Source organism: Cinclus cinclus, chromosome 6 (genome assembly GCF_963662255.1).
Source record: "Cinclus cinclus chromosome 6, bCinCin1.1, whole genome shotgun sequence".
In the NCBI taxonomy this organism is placed as follows: domain Eukaryota; kingdom Metazoa; phylum Chordata; class Aves; order Passeriformes; family Cinclidae; genus Cinclus; species Cinclus cinclus.
In genome coordinates, this window is record NC_085051.1 from 53,354,153 (window position 1) to 53,370,785 (window position 16,633).

Below are 16,633 nucleotides of genomic sequence, written 5' to 3' on the forward strand. Positions count from 1 at the left end.
TTGCCCTTCCTCATCTCTATCCCTCCTTTCCTCCTTCTCTCCCCTCTCCCCAGCAGCCGCCACCGTCCCGTGGCTCCCTCCCGACGTTCCGGGCTCCAGCCGGGGCCGGGCTGCGGGGCAGGACCTCAGCCCTGCCCCGGACGCAGTTGCGGGTGGGAGCAGCCGGCCCGGCTGCCCCTGGCAGCAGCAGCAGCAGCCGGTGTCCGGGCGGGGGGGGGGGGCGGCAGGGAGCCGGGATAAACAGATTATTCAACTCCCTTTCACTGCAGGCCATATGAAGCTGGATAATGCTGTTGTCGGGGGGTGGGATTATTTGTTGAGCGGGAAAATACATGGGAAGGGATTAGCGCTTTGCCCGGGGCCCCCTCCCCGCTTCCATCCATCCCGCCCTCCCCGACGGGCCGCGCCTCAGCGGGGATCCCCGAGCCCTGGCCGGCCCCCGGGCTGGGACGCGGCGGAGGAGAGGCAGCCTGCAGGGAGAGCTGCCCGAGCCGGGAGCAGCCATCGGGCACCTGTGTCTCGGCCCCTCGATGTGGAGGAGCTCGCTCCCTCCTGCCGCCCGCACCCACTGCAAATACAATTAAGCAGTGGGGAGAAAGAGGGGGAAGCTTTTTGCGGAGTGAAAGGTCGCGTGCTTTCCAGAAAGTGCCTTACTCTGCTCCCTCAGGCTTTTTAATTTCTTTTTTAACGTTCCCCTATATTTTTTTTTACCTTCCCCTATTTCTTTTCTCCGTATTTTTGTGCGCGTCTTTCCTCCCTCCTAAACTGTCTTCACTGGCAGCTTTTCCCTCCTTGCGCTCACCCCGGAGGAGGAGGAGAAGAAGGAGGAGGGAAAAAACAACCCACCAACCCAGCCACTAAACCCACCCAGCAGTGGATGGGGGGTGCAGGCAGGAGGCTCGCAGTGCGGGCTCCTGGCCAGCGGGCGGTGGGAGCCCCCTCGCTCGGCGAGCTGATGGCCGGCGGCGGGGGAGCAGGGCGCTGCCGGCCCCGCGCACCCAGCGCAGCGGCGGCCCCGGCCGCGGCCCCAGCGCCTGCGGGGCGCTGAGGGCTCCGCGCTCGCTCGTCAGGCAAGGTGCGCTGAGGGGGGATAAAACGGGAGGGAGAGCGGCGGAGAGCAGCAGAGAGAGGCAGGGAGACTGGCGGGTCTGCCTGGCTGCTGGCTACCTCACCCCGGCGGCGCATCCTGGCAGATGACGGAGTAACTACTCACCCGCGTCTGGCTTTCTTTTTTTTTTTTTTTTTTTTTTTTTTTTAAGGGGTGGGAGGTGTCTGCTATTTTATCCTTTTAAAATTTTTTTCCCCTCTGTGTGCGTGTGTGTATACAAATACATCGCCTCCGCTCAGGGAGCAGGATATTTCAAACCCCAAACTATGGCTTTTCAAAAATCGCCCGATGCCTCCAACGCCACGAGGAAAAATCCCAGCCTCTTGGAGATAGGAGCGTTGTGCTTGGACTCGGAGATCATCTTCGGCTTCACCAGCCACCTCCTGCGGAGGAAAGCCAGGGTAAGGGGACCTTGCCGCGGTCCGAGGGAGCTGGGGCCCGGGAGGGGTCGAGGGCCGGCTCACGGAAAGGGGGTGGCAAACTTGGAGGTGCGAAGTTGCGGGCGGAGGTGCCGGGCAGATTTCAGCACCACGAACAGTCCTGGCGGCTCCGCGGAGCGGCGCGGGGGAACCGCGGGGAAACCGCGCTGCCGAAGCTCTCCTGGGGCTTCCCCGCGGAGACCGCGGCACCTCATGTGACCCCGCTTTCAGATGGGGAGTGGTGGCACCGCGTCCCGCTATTTCCAGGAGGGTTTTGTACTTATTAAGAAAAGGAGATTGCTCAGCCCCGCAGCGCGGCTCAGCCCAACGTCGGCCGGGGAGCCCACCCCTTTATCCCCCGCCCCGTCCAACCCGAGCCTGGGAGCCGCGGGAGGGTTTTGCAGAGGTTGTTTGGGCACGGGAAATTTCGGAGCAACTTCCCGGAGAGCAGCATTGCCCGGAGCAGGCGGGAGAAAGGGAGCCGGGGCGCGGCGCCCTGGTGCATGTGCCTGTGCCAGTCCCGGTTCCCCGGCGGCTCCAAGAGGGGCACACGACAGCCCCGGGTACCAGCCCGTGTCTCCGCTTTACTCTCGCACCCAAACTTTTCCCGGGCTGCCGGCGGGTGGTCCGGGAGGCGGGGGTTGGCGATCCCAGCGCAGGGGGTGGCTCTCTGCCCACCGTGCGGGGCGCGCCTCAGGGCTGTGCTTGTTGCCCACGGTCGAGGGCATGCACCCTTAGCGGCGGGGCGCTTCACACACGTGCTCGAGAGAGCCGGAAAAGTTTAAGCGGCGGCGGAAAGATGCCTCCTGGGACGGGATTGCTTTTTCCCCCGTGTGTGTTCCCCCCCTCTTTGTGCTCGGTGATGCCCACTTCACCCCACGCACCACCAGCACCCACTCGCGCGGTGGTAGGGAAGGAGTCCAGAAGCCGCGTTGGCATCTCCGGGGGAGCGGCCGCCGTCACCCGGCGCGGGGCTCGGGCTCCGGCTCCGGCTCCTCCGTCCCGGGCGGGAGCGCGGGCGCGGCGGGGCCGGCAGGGGGCGCTCTGGCCACAGGGACGGCGGCCGAGCCCGCGGGGCCCGGGCACGTCCCGGCCCCGTGACAGACAGCGGCGCGCACTCCGCTCTCTGGGGAGAAAAAAAACTAAAAAAGGGAGAAAAGTGCTAAATATACGAGCCGGAGCGGCAGCCAAGTAGACAATTAGCTGCGAACGTTAATTTCTCCATCTGTCAGGTCAATTTTCGCGTGTAGGAGCATCCCGTCGCGCCCGCCGAGCGGCGGGAGAGTTGGTCCCACGGGGCCTGTGCCCCCCGGCACCGCGCATCTGCCCGCGGAGTGGGGGCACCGCATCCCAGCCCCGCGCAGGGCGGAGCGAGGGGAGCGGAGCCCGGCCGGACCCTTGACCCCCGCGGGCAGCTGCTCCGCACCCCCAGCGCGGCTTTTCTGACTCCGCGCCCTGCGGCGGGACCGCGCCCCGCGCCCGGCCCTTTCTTTTCCGACTCCCGAGGAACTTGGGTTTTAGAGTGTGAAGGAAGCAACGATTTAAGTCACATATATTTTGGCACTATCCCGTAGGGTCGTATGAATTGGCATCTTTCTCCACCCGCCGTTATCCCAAACCTAAACCGAACCGCAGCCCGCCCCGGCCGAGACTCCCCCGCCCCACTTACCCCACCCCACCCGCCTCCGCCCAGCTCCTCCTCCCCTGCCCTCGGAGCACTTTTCCAGCTTTTTTTTGCCGACGTGCTCCCGTGCTCTTGGGTCTTCCCCGTGCCGCCGTGGGGAGCTCACTCCGCTTCCCTCTCCCATCCCAAACTTCGTTCCAGTCTCAGCATGGGAGGAAACATCACCTAGAGCGGCAGCCCGGGCGGCGGGGACCCGGCGCGATCAGTGTTGGCACCCCTGACCCCCGGCCCCCCATGGGCGCCCCGGGCCGGCCGCGCCGCCGGGCACCGCGCCGTCCGCACTAGCGGAGCGGGGCAGGGGAGCATCCCCCGCTATCATGATCGCGGCCGCCGGCAGGAAGGCTCTTGGACCTGATCCCCGGGCGCCGGGGGTAAGTTCCTGCAACACTCCTCCCCGCGGTGGAGCTTTATTTTTTTTTTTTTTTAATTTTTTTTTTTTTTATTTTTTGAACTCTTCCTCACTACTTTTCTTTTCCTCGCGAGGAGGAGGGTGGCAGCGTTGCTTCCCCGTCCCGCGTTGCTGATCCGTGCTGTCTCCGCAGGTGGCGGAGGGGAGCGCGGTGCGGGAGCTCTCCCCGCGGAAGAGACCGCCGGCCGCCGCCGAGGAGGAGCGCTGCACCAGCCGCCCGCCGCCCGAGGGAGCGGGAGCCGCCGCGGGGGCCGAGCCGCGGCCGCTGGAGCGGGCGGCGGCCGGGGGCTGGTGCCGGAGCTGCCAGGCGCAGCTGGCCGAGCTGAGGAGACAGGCGGCCCGGCTGGCTGCCGGCGGCTGCCCGCCCAACGCCCCGCCGGTAAGTGCAGCGCCCAGCGCCGCCGGAGGGATGGGGAAAGGGGGCGGCGCGGAGCCTGGCACGGGGTCACAGGTACATCCCCGGAGGATCTGGGAGGGGAAGCGTGACGGTAAAGCCGGGGATTTTCAACCGAGGAGGGTTCTTCAAAAGTTCAAGGTTTTCCCGTCCCGGACTTCTATCAAAAAGCGAAACTGTGCGGCTGGACGCTCGCCCGCTGTTAGAGCCACCGGCTGAAACAGTTAAAATAGGGAGCTTGGGAAGAGGAGCGGAAGAGCCGAGGAGCCGCTGTGCAGGTGCTGTCCGGGACGCGCCCTCGGGGCCGCCCGGGTTTTCGAAGAGCTCCCCGTGTCCCTCCGCAGGACCGGGGGCCGCCCAGCCCTGCTGGCACCGCCCCGGGGATGCCGGCGCGGTGTTGCGACTGGTATTTGTCTTCATCCTTATTAAGAGAAGCTGCCGGTGGCAGGCGTTCAGCTCCTCCTTCCGATAAGCCCATAAAGTACAGCTGAGAATCAAACACTTGTGTCTGTGACGCTGGAGGAAACTTTGCGTGGGATGGTTTTTAAGGGGGCTGTGATTTTGCTTGGCTGGTTGATGTCCTTAATGTCCCTCGGGCAAGCACTGGCACTGTCATTTTTCCTCCGGTTTGTGCTGCACGGTGGTGCTTAATACCCGGTAGGGAATGGAGAAAGTGCATGAGGATGTTGAGAGGTTCTTTCTAACACAGGTGCAGCTTTATTAGCATGTATTGTAATTGCACAGTTTTTCCTTTCTTTGTTTTCTCTCTGTGAAAGGCCTTTATTACCCTTGTCCCTTTTAATTTGTCAGCACAAGTAGAGCAAAGCTTTTGAAAGGTATAAAAAGACAGTCTTGATACAGAGTCTTGCCTAGACATTTGAAGAGATCCTGAGAATTAGCTGATGGTGCAAAATGCCACAGAAGACCCTGAGACTGTTTCAGGACACACAAAATGTGTGTTGGAGTTTTGATAACGTTTGGAAGTAATGTATTGTTTTCTAAACAATGCTTATCTAGATGTTTGCAAGAATGGGGGGGGGAGGGTCTGAAGAGGAAGCCAAACCCTACTGACCTTCATTTTCATTCAAAGAGTTCCTGTATGATCTACAGAATTCCCATTGAATCTAAATATAGTTTTGTTTGGAAGTGCATTGTGGAGCAGTGTCCGAATGCACAGTGAGGTTTGCATTTTCAGACCAGATCCAAAGCCTTTTTAAATCGACAGAAGTTCTCTCTTTTGACTGGCTGGATTTGGAGAGGGCTCCTATTTCTGTGGTGTAAAAGGTCACATATCTTATCTGACTGGATTCAGGACTGCTGGACCTTTTGTTTTCTGGATTGCTGCAAATGGTGGAAACAAGTTTCATTTCCCTTGTGAAGTGCCTGAGATAGGCTGCTTCAATGAGGAGCACAGAAACCCCCGTTCCTGTTGTTGGGGTGGGCCTCTGCCATAAAGCATTGGGTCCTATCTGTGAGCAAATCTCTGCCATGGGGAAAAAAAATATTCCCAGTGTAGGAGTGTTGGGGACCTCAGCCAGGTGTTCAGGTGAGGAGACCTGTGAGCAAAGGCCTGTTTGTGTGGTCTCCTTCCTGCAAGTCTTGGGGTCTTGCTTGATGAGCACTTGATGATGGGTAAATTAATCCCCCTTTTCTGCAGAGTTTCAAAACATGCCTAGGAACATAATAAAATGGGAATCTTCACAGTGTCAGAACCTCAGTAGACCTGAGCACGGAGTAACAGACACCCGGAGTTTACTCACTGTGCAGCATGCAGTAAGGCTTGATGGTTGAAATTTCTTGAGAACTGCGTTTTCTGACAGTTGTGAGACCTGTAGCCTAATTGCAAGCTGAGATTCCTTCTAATCCTGGTGTGGTGAGCAGCTCCTCAGGAAGGAAGATGTAGTAAACAGTTGCACTTACTGCTTTGTGAGTGTGAAGTAGGTTAGTGGGAGATCACAGCAGCTGAGTAGCCGAACCCCTGACTGTTAATTGGTCTTGCAGCGGGGATCTGATGCAATATGTTGGCAGGGTGAGCACTGTGTAATGTTTGTGCCAAAAAGGCAGCTTGCTCGATTTCACCCCCCCACCCCTTGTTTAATTATATAACAAGACATCTGAAAAAGCAGCTCCTCTCTGTTAAGAGTTTCATGCCCATACAATGCAAGTCCAAAGTTTCCTCCAAAGCTCTTCTAATGCACTGTCAAACTAAACAGCTACTGGATGAGTAAACACCAGAAGGCTACTGCTTGGAGCATGCTGCTCTCAAAGGATTTACCTCCTTTGCCATAATAATTAAGAGATCTTTCAGCACAGATTCAGAAAGGTTTCCACACCTGGTTGAAAACCCTTTGGAAAGGTGGGTGGGTGCCTCAGAGATGAAAGAAGGGCTAGTTTCCTGCTGTTGATATCTTTCTTGATGAAAGAGTGGAGGTGTATTCTCGTGTGGGGCAGCTGACAAGGGATTGAATTCACATTAGAATAGAAAACCAACATACTGTTTGCAGTCTGCAGGGATAACAAATCTAATTACTTGAGAGGGCTATGATTCATACAGTTTGTGTTGCTATCCTTTCAATTAGATGTATTTAAAATATAGAAATAAATTAAAGTTTCAGTGCCCAGATGATGTGCATTGATTACAGAATACTATTAGTTGTTTTTGTCTCTTCAAAGTCCTCCAAATCTCTGTGGACAGCTGATAAAAAGATACACCTCTTTGCTTATGCTAAAACTCTTTAAACAGTCTCCCAAGCACAAGATTTACTGCATCCTACACTCTCAATTCCCTTCATGGTATTGCTGCTGCCTTTACAGTTTTCCACCACAGTGAGGCCTGCTGTGTGTGAATCAAAATGTGATTTTCATTAAGTGTGGATGGAACCAAGCAAAGTTTAATCTGAAATTATCCCAGATTAACATTTTGGTAGTGCAGTGTTTGCATCAGTTACTGGGTCATGTACTGAACTAATGTAGGAGGGAAAAACAAGGTGCCTTGGTTTATCCTTAATTGAAAGTTTTGCAGGCTGTGTCCCTGGAGAGTTGGTAATGGGATGCAGGATCTTCTCCTGCCGGAGTTCTGACTGGAGTGGAGAGCAGCAGGTTGCTGTGCCTGGAAGTTGTTGCTGTTGGCAGCTGTGGGACAATCCACGGGAAATGAGTTGGTGGTCTTGTGTTTCACTCCCAGTTGGTAAATAGCCTTGTTACAAACCACAATTACCACTAATTGGTATAATTGTTGGCAGTTTCAGGGAGACACTGAGGACTGAATGGGATGTAGATTAAATTAGTAATAATATTACTTAGCACCTAAATTCTTCATTGTGCTTCACAAATGCTAATTAATCAATTTGTGTGATTTCCCCTGTTAGGTGAAACCCAAACATGCTGTCATTTCTGAAGAGGTGTATGCCAGAGTGAGGTGTGTGTGTCCAGAAGGAAGTGGAGAGGCAGGGACTGTTCAGTATGAGAGATGTGCTCCTGTAGCTGCATTTCTGGAAGTAAACTCTGTGCTGCCTCTGGTGCAGGCAATAACCTTTAGGATATATAACTACTGTAAAATAGTTTTAGCTAATCCCTTATGAGCAGAGGAAAAAAGCTCTCCTGGTGTTAGGAATACACACACGGATGCAACTACATCCACAGAAGGGATTTATACAGGTGTAAATATTTTGGTTGTAGAAAAGTAATGCTTGTGCCCAGGTACACTGTAGTGGAAGATTTTTTTTTTATTGGTACTGAAAGGAGGCCAAGACCAGCAGAAGTTCACTTTGAAAGTGATTAGCTTTGATGATCATGTTTCTCCCAGCCCAGGGATTCAGACACCGCATTTCACTTGTCCTCATCCACCCTCACCCCCAGACACCCCCCAGCCTGAGCAGTTTATACTATACCTACTGCCAGTGCAAGCAGGTGCTAAAGGCAACATTAAACAGGGCAGTAGCATTCATTTTGTGTTATAGCTTGTGTTCAGGAAGTTCTTGCTTAGTTTTTTAAGAGCTTCTTTTCTTCCCTGTTCTTTTGTTTTAATTTTTTACCCCCATTGCATTATCTGCACTGTGTGTTACATGAGGTACACCACTGAATGGCTTCCAAGGGCCTGAAGGACAAAGAAGAGAGTGTGGCTGTATTGCTGATGGGGTTGGCAATTTTTGTTCCTCAATATCTAAAAAGTCCTGCATTCCCAGTTGCCTGGGTAAACTGCAGCTGGGTACAAAGGTACCCAGCCCTGGTCTGCAGGGAGCCTCAGTGACCAGGACAGGTTATGCCTTTGTTGCTGATGAACCATGAATCATTTGAGGGAGCTAAGCAAGTCCTAGCCTGCTGTATCCTTGTCGGGGCTTGGTGTTACACCAGCCAGAGTTGGAGGAATCCCTGGTGCTCTGGGAAAAAAAGGAAGATGGCACTGGCTTTAGATGTGCTGCTTACATGGATATGTGTTTTACCTGTGCAAATGCCAAGCAAGACTGCTGGACTGAACTTTTATCACTCCTCCTTCTGGTCAAAGTGATGGTCTCTTGGTGGCACATCTGTGTGTGCTGCTGATTGCATCACCTGAAGGGGAGATGAAGAGCAGAGTTTTGGGATGGGCAGGCTCTTTCCTATGGGTTTCTCTTGTAAGCTAAACAACTCCCCCACGTTTCCACCAGCAGCAGAACCAGGGAAAGAGGGTTTGGTAGGATGGATGTTCACTGCATTTGTTCTCCCCATCCTTCTGCATTAATCCCAGCTGTTCCCACCTTGTCCCAGATGGCTCCATAAGAGGGAGCATCTTCTCTGCAGCTGCACACAGTGGGGTTGACAGTAAGCCAGTACTTGGATATCTGGCTTCTGCCAAGCAACTAATAACACATGGCTACTGCCCAGTATCTCTCATCATTTGTGGAAGTTGTAGGAATTTGTTCTGAACTTTCTACCTAAATTTAAAGTCACTTGACAAGTTCAAAAGCTACTAAGGAGGGCTGTCAGTAAGAAGGATGGGAAGAAGGACCATGCAGTAGTTCTTACTGCTTTGGAAAACCAGGCTGAGAGGACAGGCATGGGATTGAGGACTGTACTCTTGACAGTGTGAGAGTCAGGGATGCTTTGTAATTCCCGCCTTGGCTGCTCTGATGGCCTGGAATTGAGGCAAGGAGAGCTCACGTGATCCCTGGCTGCTAGTACCTGTGTCCTCACTGTTGGGTGTTCCAGGAGCTTGTGCTGCATGTGGAGGACCCTGGAAGAGGACTTTATCCTGATTGTTTGCCTGCAGGATCATGCTTCCCTGAAAGAACAAGGATTCAGAGCATATGGGGGCAACACTTGAGGCGCACGTAGAATTGGCCTAAGCTTTTAGGAGCAGTCCCTGGCTTCACTGAGTTTTCCTGCCTGTGCCCATTGTTTTCTGTTAGTGCATCAGCTCTTACTGCCTGGAATTTGGGAGTCACAATGGTGACACAGCTGAGTCTTGGCTAAGTTTGGGGCCCTCTGTTACTTAGGGGCTCCTCTTATTTTCATGGGAGGTCTTTCTACAACTAGGTTGATATGGATAAGGGGAATTGAGTGGGAGAGCTGTCTTTTACAGATTGCTCTCTAGAGGAATCCAATTTTCATGACTCTTTACAAGCACTAAATGTGCCTTAAAATGTTCTGTATTTAACATTTCAAAAACACGTAAGTGGAAAAGTAATGTCTTACTTAATAAATGTGAAACTACGGGGCATTTTTTTAAGATGCACATTTAATATTTAATTTTGTGAGAGAGACTCTTGCAGAGACTTGGCCATGGAGTGCTCCAGGCAATGAGCTCAGATGTGGATTTCAGGTATGTGTGCAGTCTAATAACAGGGTTAGTGACAGCACTGTGTCAAATGTGTTGACACGAGCAGTTCCACTCTTTGACGCGGCGCAGTCGTTCCCTGTGTGACAGGATAGGCTGCGGAAACTAATTGTAATGAGTTTGCTTTAGACACTTAGGATTTTCAAGCATGCCCTTTTAAAATACAGGTGAGATGGATTATCTTGCAGTTTGGATGCTGGAGGCAAGAGACCTTCTCACTGGGGGATCTGAAGTGGGGGAGTGGGGATTGCACAATTAGCTGAAGGTACTGTGGTCTCCTGGGTAGCTGAGGGTAATTAGTGTTTCTCTGGCTCTTTCTCTGGCTAATTCCTTCAGCACCCTGCCCTATTAGGGGAAAGGGAGGAAACACATAAACCATTTCAAAATCCCAGGGGGTGGAAAAGAGCATCTGCTCCGAACATCTGAGATTACTTTGAACCTGTTGAAATATGTAGTAGCTGCTTTATTGTTTTTGCCAAGAGTTTCCACCTACAGTGATCCCAACCTCTGACTTGTTAGCAATGAGGTTGTTGGAGGCAGTAGTCATCCTCCTCTTCCCTGGCTCACAGCAGCTGATAGTGGCTGCTGCCGTGGATCTGACACTGCAGGGTATAGGAGTGGGGATGACTGAAACCACCAAGATTTTCTTTCTTTTTTGTGTTTACCCCCAAGATCAGGATTACCCACCATGTTCACAGTTGCTGCATGTGTCTCCAGCTGCTTGGGTACCCCAGTACAGCTGCATTCTGTAGGCCTGAGTTGTCCTTGCCACAGTGAAGATGCTGATGTAGGGAAAAGCCAGTTAGTCCCTGGGTTTTCAGCTGGCATATGAACATTTTGTCATGAAAAGCGAGCAGAAATTCTGCTTCACCCTGGTTAGATGAGGAGAATCTGTCTGAAAGCATCTCTGTATCTTAAGGAGTATTTTTCCATGCTGATACTGTTGCTTTTCTCAAAACTGGATTACCTTCAGGAACTAGATCTGTTTAGAAGTTGGTCACACTGAGTATGGCAGGCAGCTGTCCCGTTGGAAGTAGTGTATCTGCTCTTTATTATTTACTGGAAGTCAGTGGAATTTAACTTGTCTGGATTTGTCTCCTTGCCCTCTGACTGCAGACCTGCAGCACTGGAATAACTATTTTGTATTTACCTGTCTAGTATATCCCCAAGTGGAAGGCATTGTTAGAAGGGTGGGAATCTTGTCTGTTGCTGGCTGTGCTTATGATTGGGACCCACCTGACTTCTTTTACAAGTGTCTATTAATTTTGTATAGTGACTTATGGGAGACAACTTGGGCGTTACTTCAAGGAGAATCATTCCTCCTGCTGCCTCTCCTAATAGGAATTGTCCCACTGCAGGGATGCAAAATATGAACTAATCCCTGGATCTGTCACTGAGTCTGTGAATTTGAGCAAGCAGCTGAATATCCATGGGCTTAATTTCTTTTTTGCTCAGCAAAGAGAAAATGCTTCCATCTTTTGTTCACTTCCAGTAAAAACTTTTTTTTTTTTTTGTGGTGGGGACTCTCTTGCTTGTCTCATTAAGCATCATCAACTGCTGTTAGTTGAGCTGACTGCTCCTGTAATATGCATAATAAGAACATATAACACAGGGACACAGAAAATAGTGGACTCTCTGATTTACAGCTGAAGTTTCAGGTTAGGTGTTAGGGAGGGGTTTCTGGAACTGGGGTCCCTGCAACAGCAGAAAGAGCTAAAAAAGCCAGGGACTTCAGGTAAATTGTGAAGGTAGTACCAGGTAGTCCTGAAAATCTGCTAGTTCACCAGGAGAGGAGTGGTGTGGCTGTGGAAGGAGACTGAAGGTGTCTGTGGTGTGTGTCTAGTTGAAGTGGAGCTTCAGTAAGCAGCAGGTATCAGATCAGCTCAGGGAGCAGGGGTTAGAGCTGTGCTGATGGTACCTAAAAGGGTTTTATCTTCATACTGCACAATGCCTCCCTGTGATGGAACTGAAAAGCTGCCTTGTGGAAATGTGATGTGAACTGGAGGCTCTCAGTGGCTTCAGTCCCTTCTACTGCTGTTGGAGTTCATGCCAAGGTGTATTAATTATTAGTTTTTCATTAAAAATGTTGTACTTTTAGATGGAAAAAGACACTAAATTTTATAGAGGAACTTAAGAGCAAAGTTTGAAATTATTATTGCTATCATTTAGAATATGGTGGGAATATGTCACTTAGCAGGAGTAATATATTGTTTTCTAGGATAAGCTGAAGGAAATGTAAATCTTTGGCCTATAGTTCTTTGGGCTGACTTTGTTTTGAAGCTGCTTGAGCCTTTAAGATGTAGCTGGCAGATGTTCATTCTCATGTTGGAGAAAAAGTGTTTAGTATAAATATATCCATCTATTTTAAGCAGCATAATGCCATTGTTGCGTGTTTGTTTTATCACCAAGAATCTGGCTGCTGTATACATTACCTTAATGTACAGTGAATCAGAGAAGTCTCAGCTCTTGCTCACAGAAAGAGGCTTAGCTGAGTACAACCCTCCTTCTTTGAGTCAAGTCTTGAAATTTGTCTTTGATCAGTGTTCCTGGAGTTTGTAAGCTGCTCTGAGTTTCAGCTGGGGCTGGGCTGCTGTTGCCAAACATCAGTACCTGTGCAGGATTGACTGGAGCATTGGACAGCTGTGGGAAGATGATCAGTTTTCGTTTAGTCTTAGCAAATCTTCCCCTGATGCTGCTGAGGGATTTTACACTGCTGGGTGAATGGGATGGGAGGCCTTCTGTACAAAACTGAAATGTGATAGTTCTGGCTAGGCTGGGCATAGGCTTGGCTTTTAGCATGAACAGTGCAAAAGAAGCACTAGTCCTGGTTCTGACAGCATTCAAAAGGTTATATTTAAATGTGTTTCCTGTTGTATTGCAGCATACCATTTGTTACAACATGGTTTGTGTTGCTGTCTGTGTTTATAAATTCATCAGTGCTGATTATACTGTAAATGGGCAGTATTTGGCTTTGTGTTTGAATTCATTTGGGATGTTAAATATACTCAGTTTGTATTGTATTCTGTTTTCATTACCTTATGTTGTTCTCACTGTATTGTATGTTGTAGCATGTATTTACTCCTTTTGGCATTCCCAGCTTTCTCCTAGATCTCGGACTACAGCAGTTTCCTACAGCTTGCATATGGCTTTATCAAGTCAAAATTTCTTTTCAGGGGTTGCCTGGTGCCTTTGCATCTTATATGGCTCCTGAGGAGTTCAGGGATGGTGTTTGTGCCCAGGGTACATGTGATGCTGTTGAGTGTTTTTGGAGGAGGTGAGACAGCTGAAGTGGTTGAGATCAATGGCACTATGCCAGTCTGGTGGCACCTGTCCAGAGACTGTCTCCAGAGACTATGGAATGTGACAGTCAGAACAATTGTCAGAAACTTGAGGACTAAGAAGTGGCTTGTACGATCAGGAAATCTGGTCATCGTTGTTTCAATGACTCTTCTCCTCTTGGGTCACCCATGGTGTTCCCATAGTGCTGCATGGCCCTGGGAAACCTGGTTCCAAGGAAATACTCATTAATGATGAGAAACAAATTTGCTCTACAAAGTTTGGCCTTTGAAGGATGGAGGTGAAGGACAAATGTCTTTGCCATTGTCATTTCTGGGCAATGCTTGGTGCTACTTCTCTGGTCAGTGAGCAGAAGATGGAAGGGCTGGTTTGTCCAAAATACCCTTTTTAGAAGATGTACCTTAGTATGATCTCCAGGTACTGCAGAGCTTTTGTAAGCTATCTTGAAAGCTATGCTGTGGATGAAACATGGGGCAGGATTTGGCCTATAACTGTTTTGCCTGTAGCTTGAAATTCAAAGTTAAATCCAGAATCTGCAGTTAAAATGTTCAGGTGTTAGTGTAACTTGTGTACCTGTAAACTGTGAGCTGTTTGTATTTCTCTGAAGATTTTGTTGCAAAGGCAGGTAGATACATTTGACATTCCTCCAGCAAGCTCTCACAAGGGTAATTTTGTGTGGATGATTGAGTGGCATAGAACCACTGTAAGATATCATCCTTTTGTGGATTTTGTAAAGAGGAAATACAGTTGAAATAATTCATAATATGCACAGAATCTCAGCAGACTGCTGAGAGAGCTTCTTTCAGCAATTACCCATAAGAATAAAGTAAAAAACATTTATTATTGATACTCACTTTTTACACATTAAGAAATACTCTTTCTGATACTTTCAATTTTTTATGTGTAGGCTCCAAAAAGGAGTGTAGAGTAAGACAAATGTGTTCAAGGAAGAAAAAGATGCGAGTTAATACATTAAGTTTACATATTTGTTGTTTGATGGATTTATGGTTTTTAATTACATCTTCATGTCTTGCGCTGGGATCCCTGGGGGCCCTTTCTGAATTTCATACTTGTACTCTTGTACACATGAGATGCTTTAACCTGCCACCTTGTGCAGTCTTACTGCTGCTTGACTGACCTCTGGTGAAGTTACTTGTTATTCAAGTTCAAAATATGAGATTTCTACAAAGAGCTAAGTTATTAGAATATTTATGTGGCTGAGAGAGTTTCTCATGCTGTCATGTTGTGAAACACAGGCTGTGAATGGATTTCTCTGATTTTTGTGTGGAAGGTGGAGTTTGTGCTCAGCATTTGCTCAGTTGATCACAAGGAGCAACACCTTACTGGCTCCCTGAGGGCAGTTTGGCAGTGGGAAGTAGTCATGTCTTTGGTAACAACCCTTTGGGGAGCCATAGCTGGGTTTAGGGAAGAGTATTTCCAGCAATGCGTCATCCTGAATGTACATCTCCCTACTTCTGTCTCCGGTTACATGTGACACTGGATTTTCATTTCATAGCAGTTTGCATTGTGGTTCTTTTATTGGCAGTGGAATCAATAACCTGTGTTAACAGGTGGAAAATGAAGCCTGTTTGCTCTGTGCAGTTTCAGTTGATTTACATGGGTGAATTGCAGAGAAAGCCAGACTGCAGAACTGGTCAGTGTCTATATTCCAAATCCATCCCTCTGTGTTGGTATCATTACCTTTGTCTGCTTTTCTCCAGCCTATCCCCTTCATTTTTCTGTTCATTGGGAACATAATTACCTGTTTATGTGTATGTGTGTGGTAATAGTGCCAGGATCTATTTTTTTATAGCTATGATAAAGCTTATTGAAGAGGCAAAAAACTCTGGCTGACAATATTCAGGCTTTCCAAAAGAAACTTGCTTTTGGGACTGACAGAGGATGTGAATATTCAGGCACAGCTTGAACTCCTGTTCTCAGATTTGTGCTATGTGTTCTTTTATTATTCTGGTCGTGTCTGCTCATAAGCACATGCAGCTCAAAAAGCAAAATAGCTCCGTTTGTGCTGTAAGAACTTAGCTGGATTTCAGCTTCTTATTGCCAAATCTTGATGACATGAAAGATGTGTTATGTGCAGGGCTGGCTTTCCTGACTCACCCCGAGTTCTTCACTGAGTGTTTTATTCCTGTGGGAGGGTTTGGCTCTTGGAGGACTGGGTACAGTGAGAAGTGTGGAGTAGGTAGTTGAAGAACTGAAATGCAGAACACTTAACCCTGGGAAGTGAACACAAGTGAGAACACAAAGGCATTGTCCTCTGAGGTGATTCATTTGAAGTCTCTACTTTTTTGTTTTCTTTTTACGGTTTTTATTTTAATTTCTCTTGCTAGAATCATAGTTCCTGAGTTGGAAGGGACCCACAAGTCCAACTCCTGGCCCAGGACAGGACCACTCCAAGAATCACACCACACTGTTCCAGGCTCAATCTGATTTTTCCTTCTTGTCACTGGAGCAAAAGTCCATGTTTGCTAGTGTTATAAAATTGTTCATGGCATTCTGTCCTTCCAAAGAGGCTCTGCTTGTGCTTTTCTTTGGGAAGGCTGTCTCACTAAGCATAATGGTAAGAAATGGTCCACCTGCTGTTAAGGGAGTGAGCTGAAAGATGTCTTGTTATTCAGTGAGAAAAAACATAGATTCACTGAGGAAAAAACATATTTCTTTCTGTACCTGAACAGGATTCCTAAAGTCTGTGCAACAGCACAGTAAAGTAATCCTGATCTTACAGAGTGAGTTAACCCAGGAGTTTTGTAGCTCAGTTGAGTACAATACAGGAGTGACATCAGTAAGAGATTAGAATAAGCTTTGTTATCTTCAAAGACTGTTTACTTAGTGGTTGGAGAATCTGTAGGCAGAGGTAGGAAATGTCCTGGGGCAGGTGGGAGCTGACAGCATTACACAGAGCCTGTAGTGTTTCTCCTCCTGCATCCCTGCATTGCCTCCCAACCTGCTGGCTGCCAATGCTTTTGTGTACACCACCCATACAGAGGTCTTTGAGAGATTGCCAAGGTTATTTTGCATGCTAAACACTGAACCCAGGCAGTATCCTTAATTTCTAGAAATCCTGGAACAGTATCACCTGTATTTTTCTTACATGTATAAGTTTTCCTTAAAATATTGGTTAGAGGTATTTAAAAAATCTGAGTTGCTTTTTGAGGACAGTTACCTACCCTTGGGTATTTGAGCTGTTTCCTGTTATCATATGAAAGACAATTTGGATTTGGGTCTTTGGAGGATTCTTGTGCAGCTCTTGGGTCTTTCCTGCAGAATTCTTTTTGACAGCACTTAAGTTACATCTGATCTCCAGAAAGATGACAACCTGATTTGCAGATTTATGTATAAAAACTGCTATAAACTTAATTTGGGGCCCACTGGGATACATGTCCCACATGCAAGTGTTTTGCAAGTCCTTTTTTTTCATGAAAACATCCCTGTAAAAGTGGTCTTGAAAACAAATTTTTGCCTCATTGTCATTTTTCAAAAGACAAAACA

General features: G+C 49.0%; 1 protein-coding gene across 1 annotated transcript in view; it reads left to right on the forward strand.

The window, feature by feature from the left end:
* Positions 1 to 785: 785 nt before the first annotated feature.
* The window catches only part of KIF26A (kinesin family member 26A), a 95,195-nt gene continuing 79,347 nt past the window's right edge, over positions 786 to 16,633 (forward strand). Inside the window, exons 1-2 of the mRNA XM_062494764.1 lie at positions 786 to 1,509; positions 3,754 to 3,999. Coding sequence (XP_062350748.1) covers positions 1,375 to 1,509; positions 3,754 to 3,999 — 381 coding nt within the window. The 5' untranslated portion in view covers positions 786 to 1,374. The remainder of the gene's footprint in view (positions 1,510 to 3,753; positions 4,000 to 16,633) is intronic.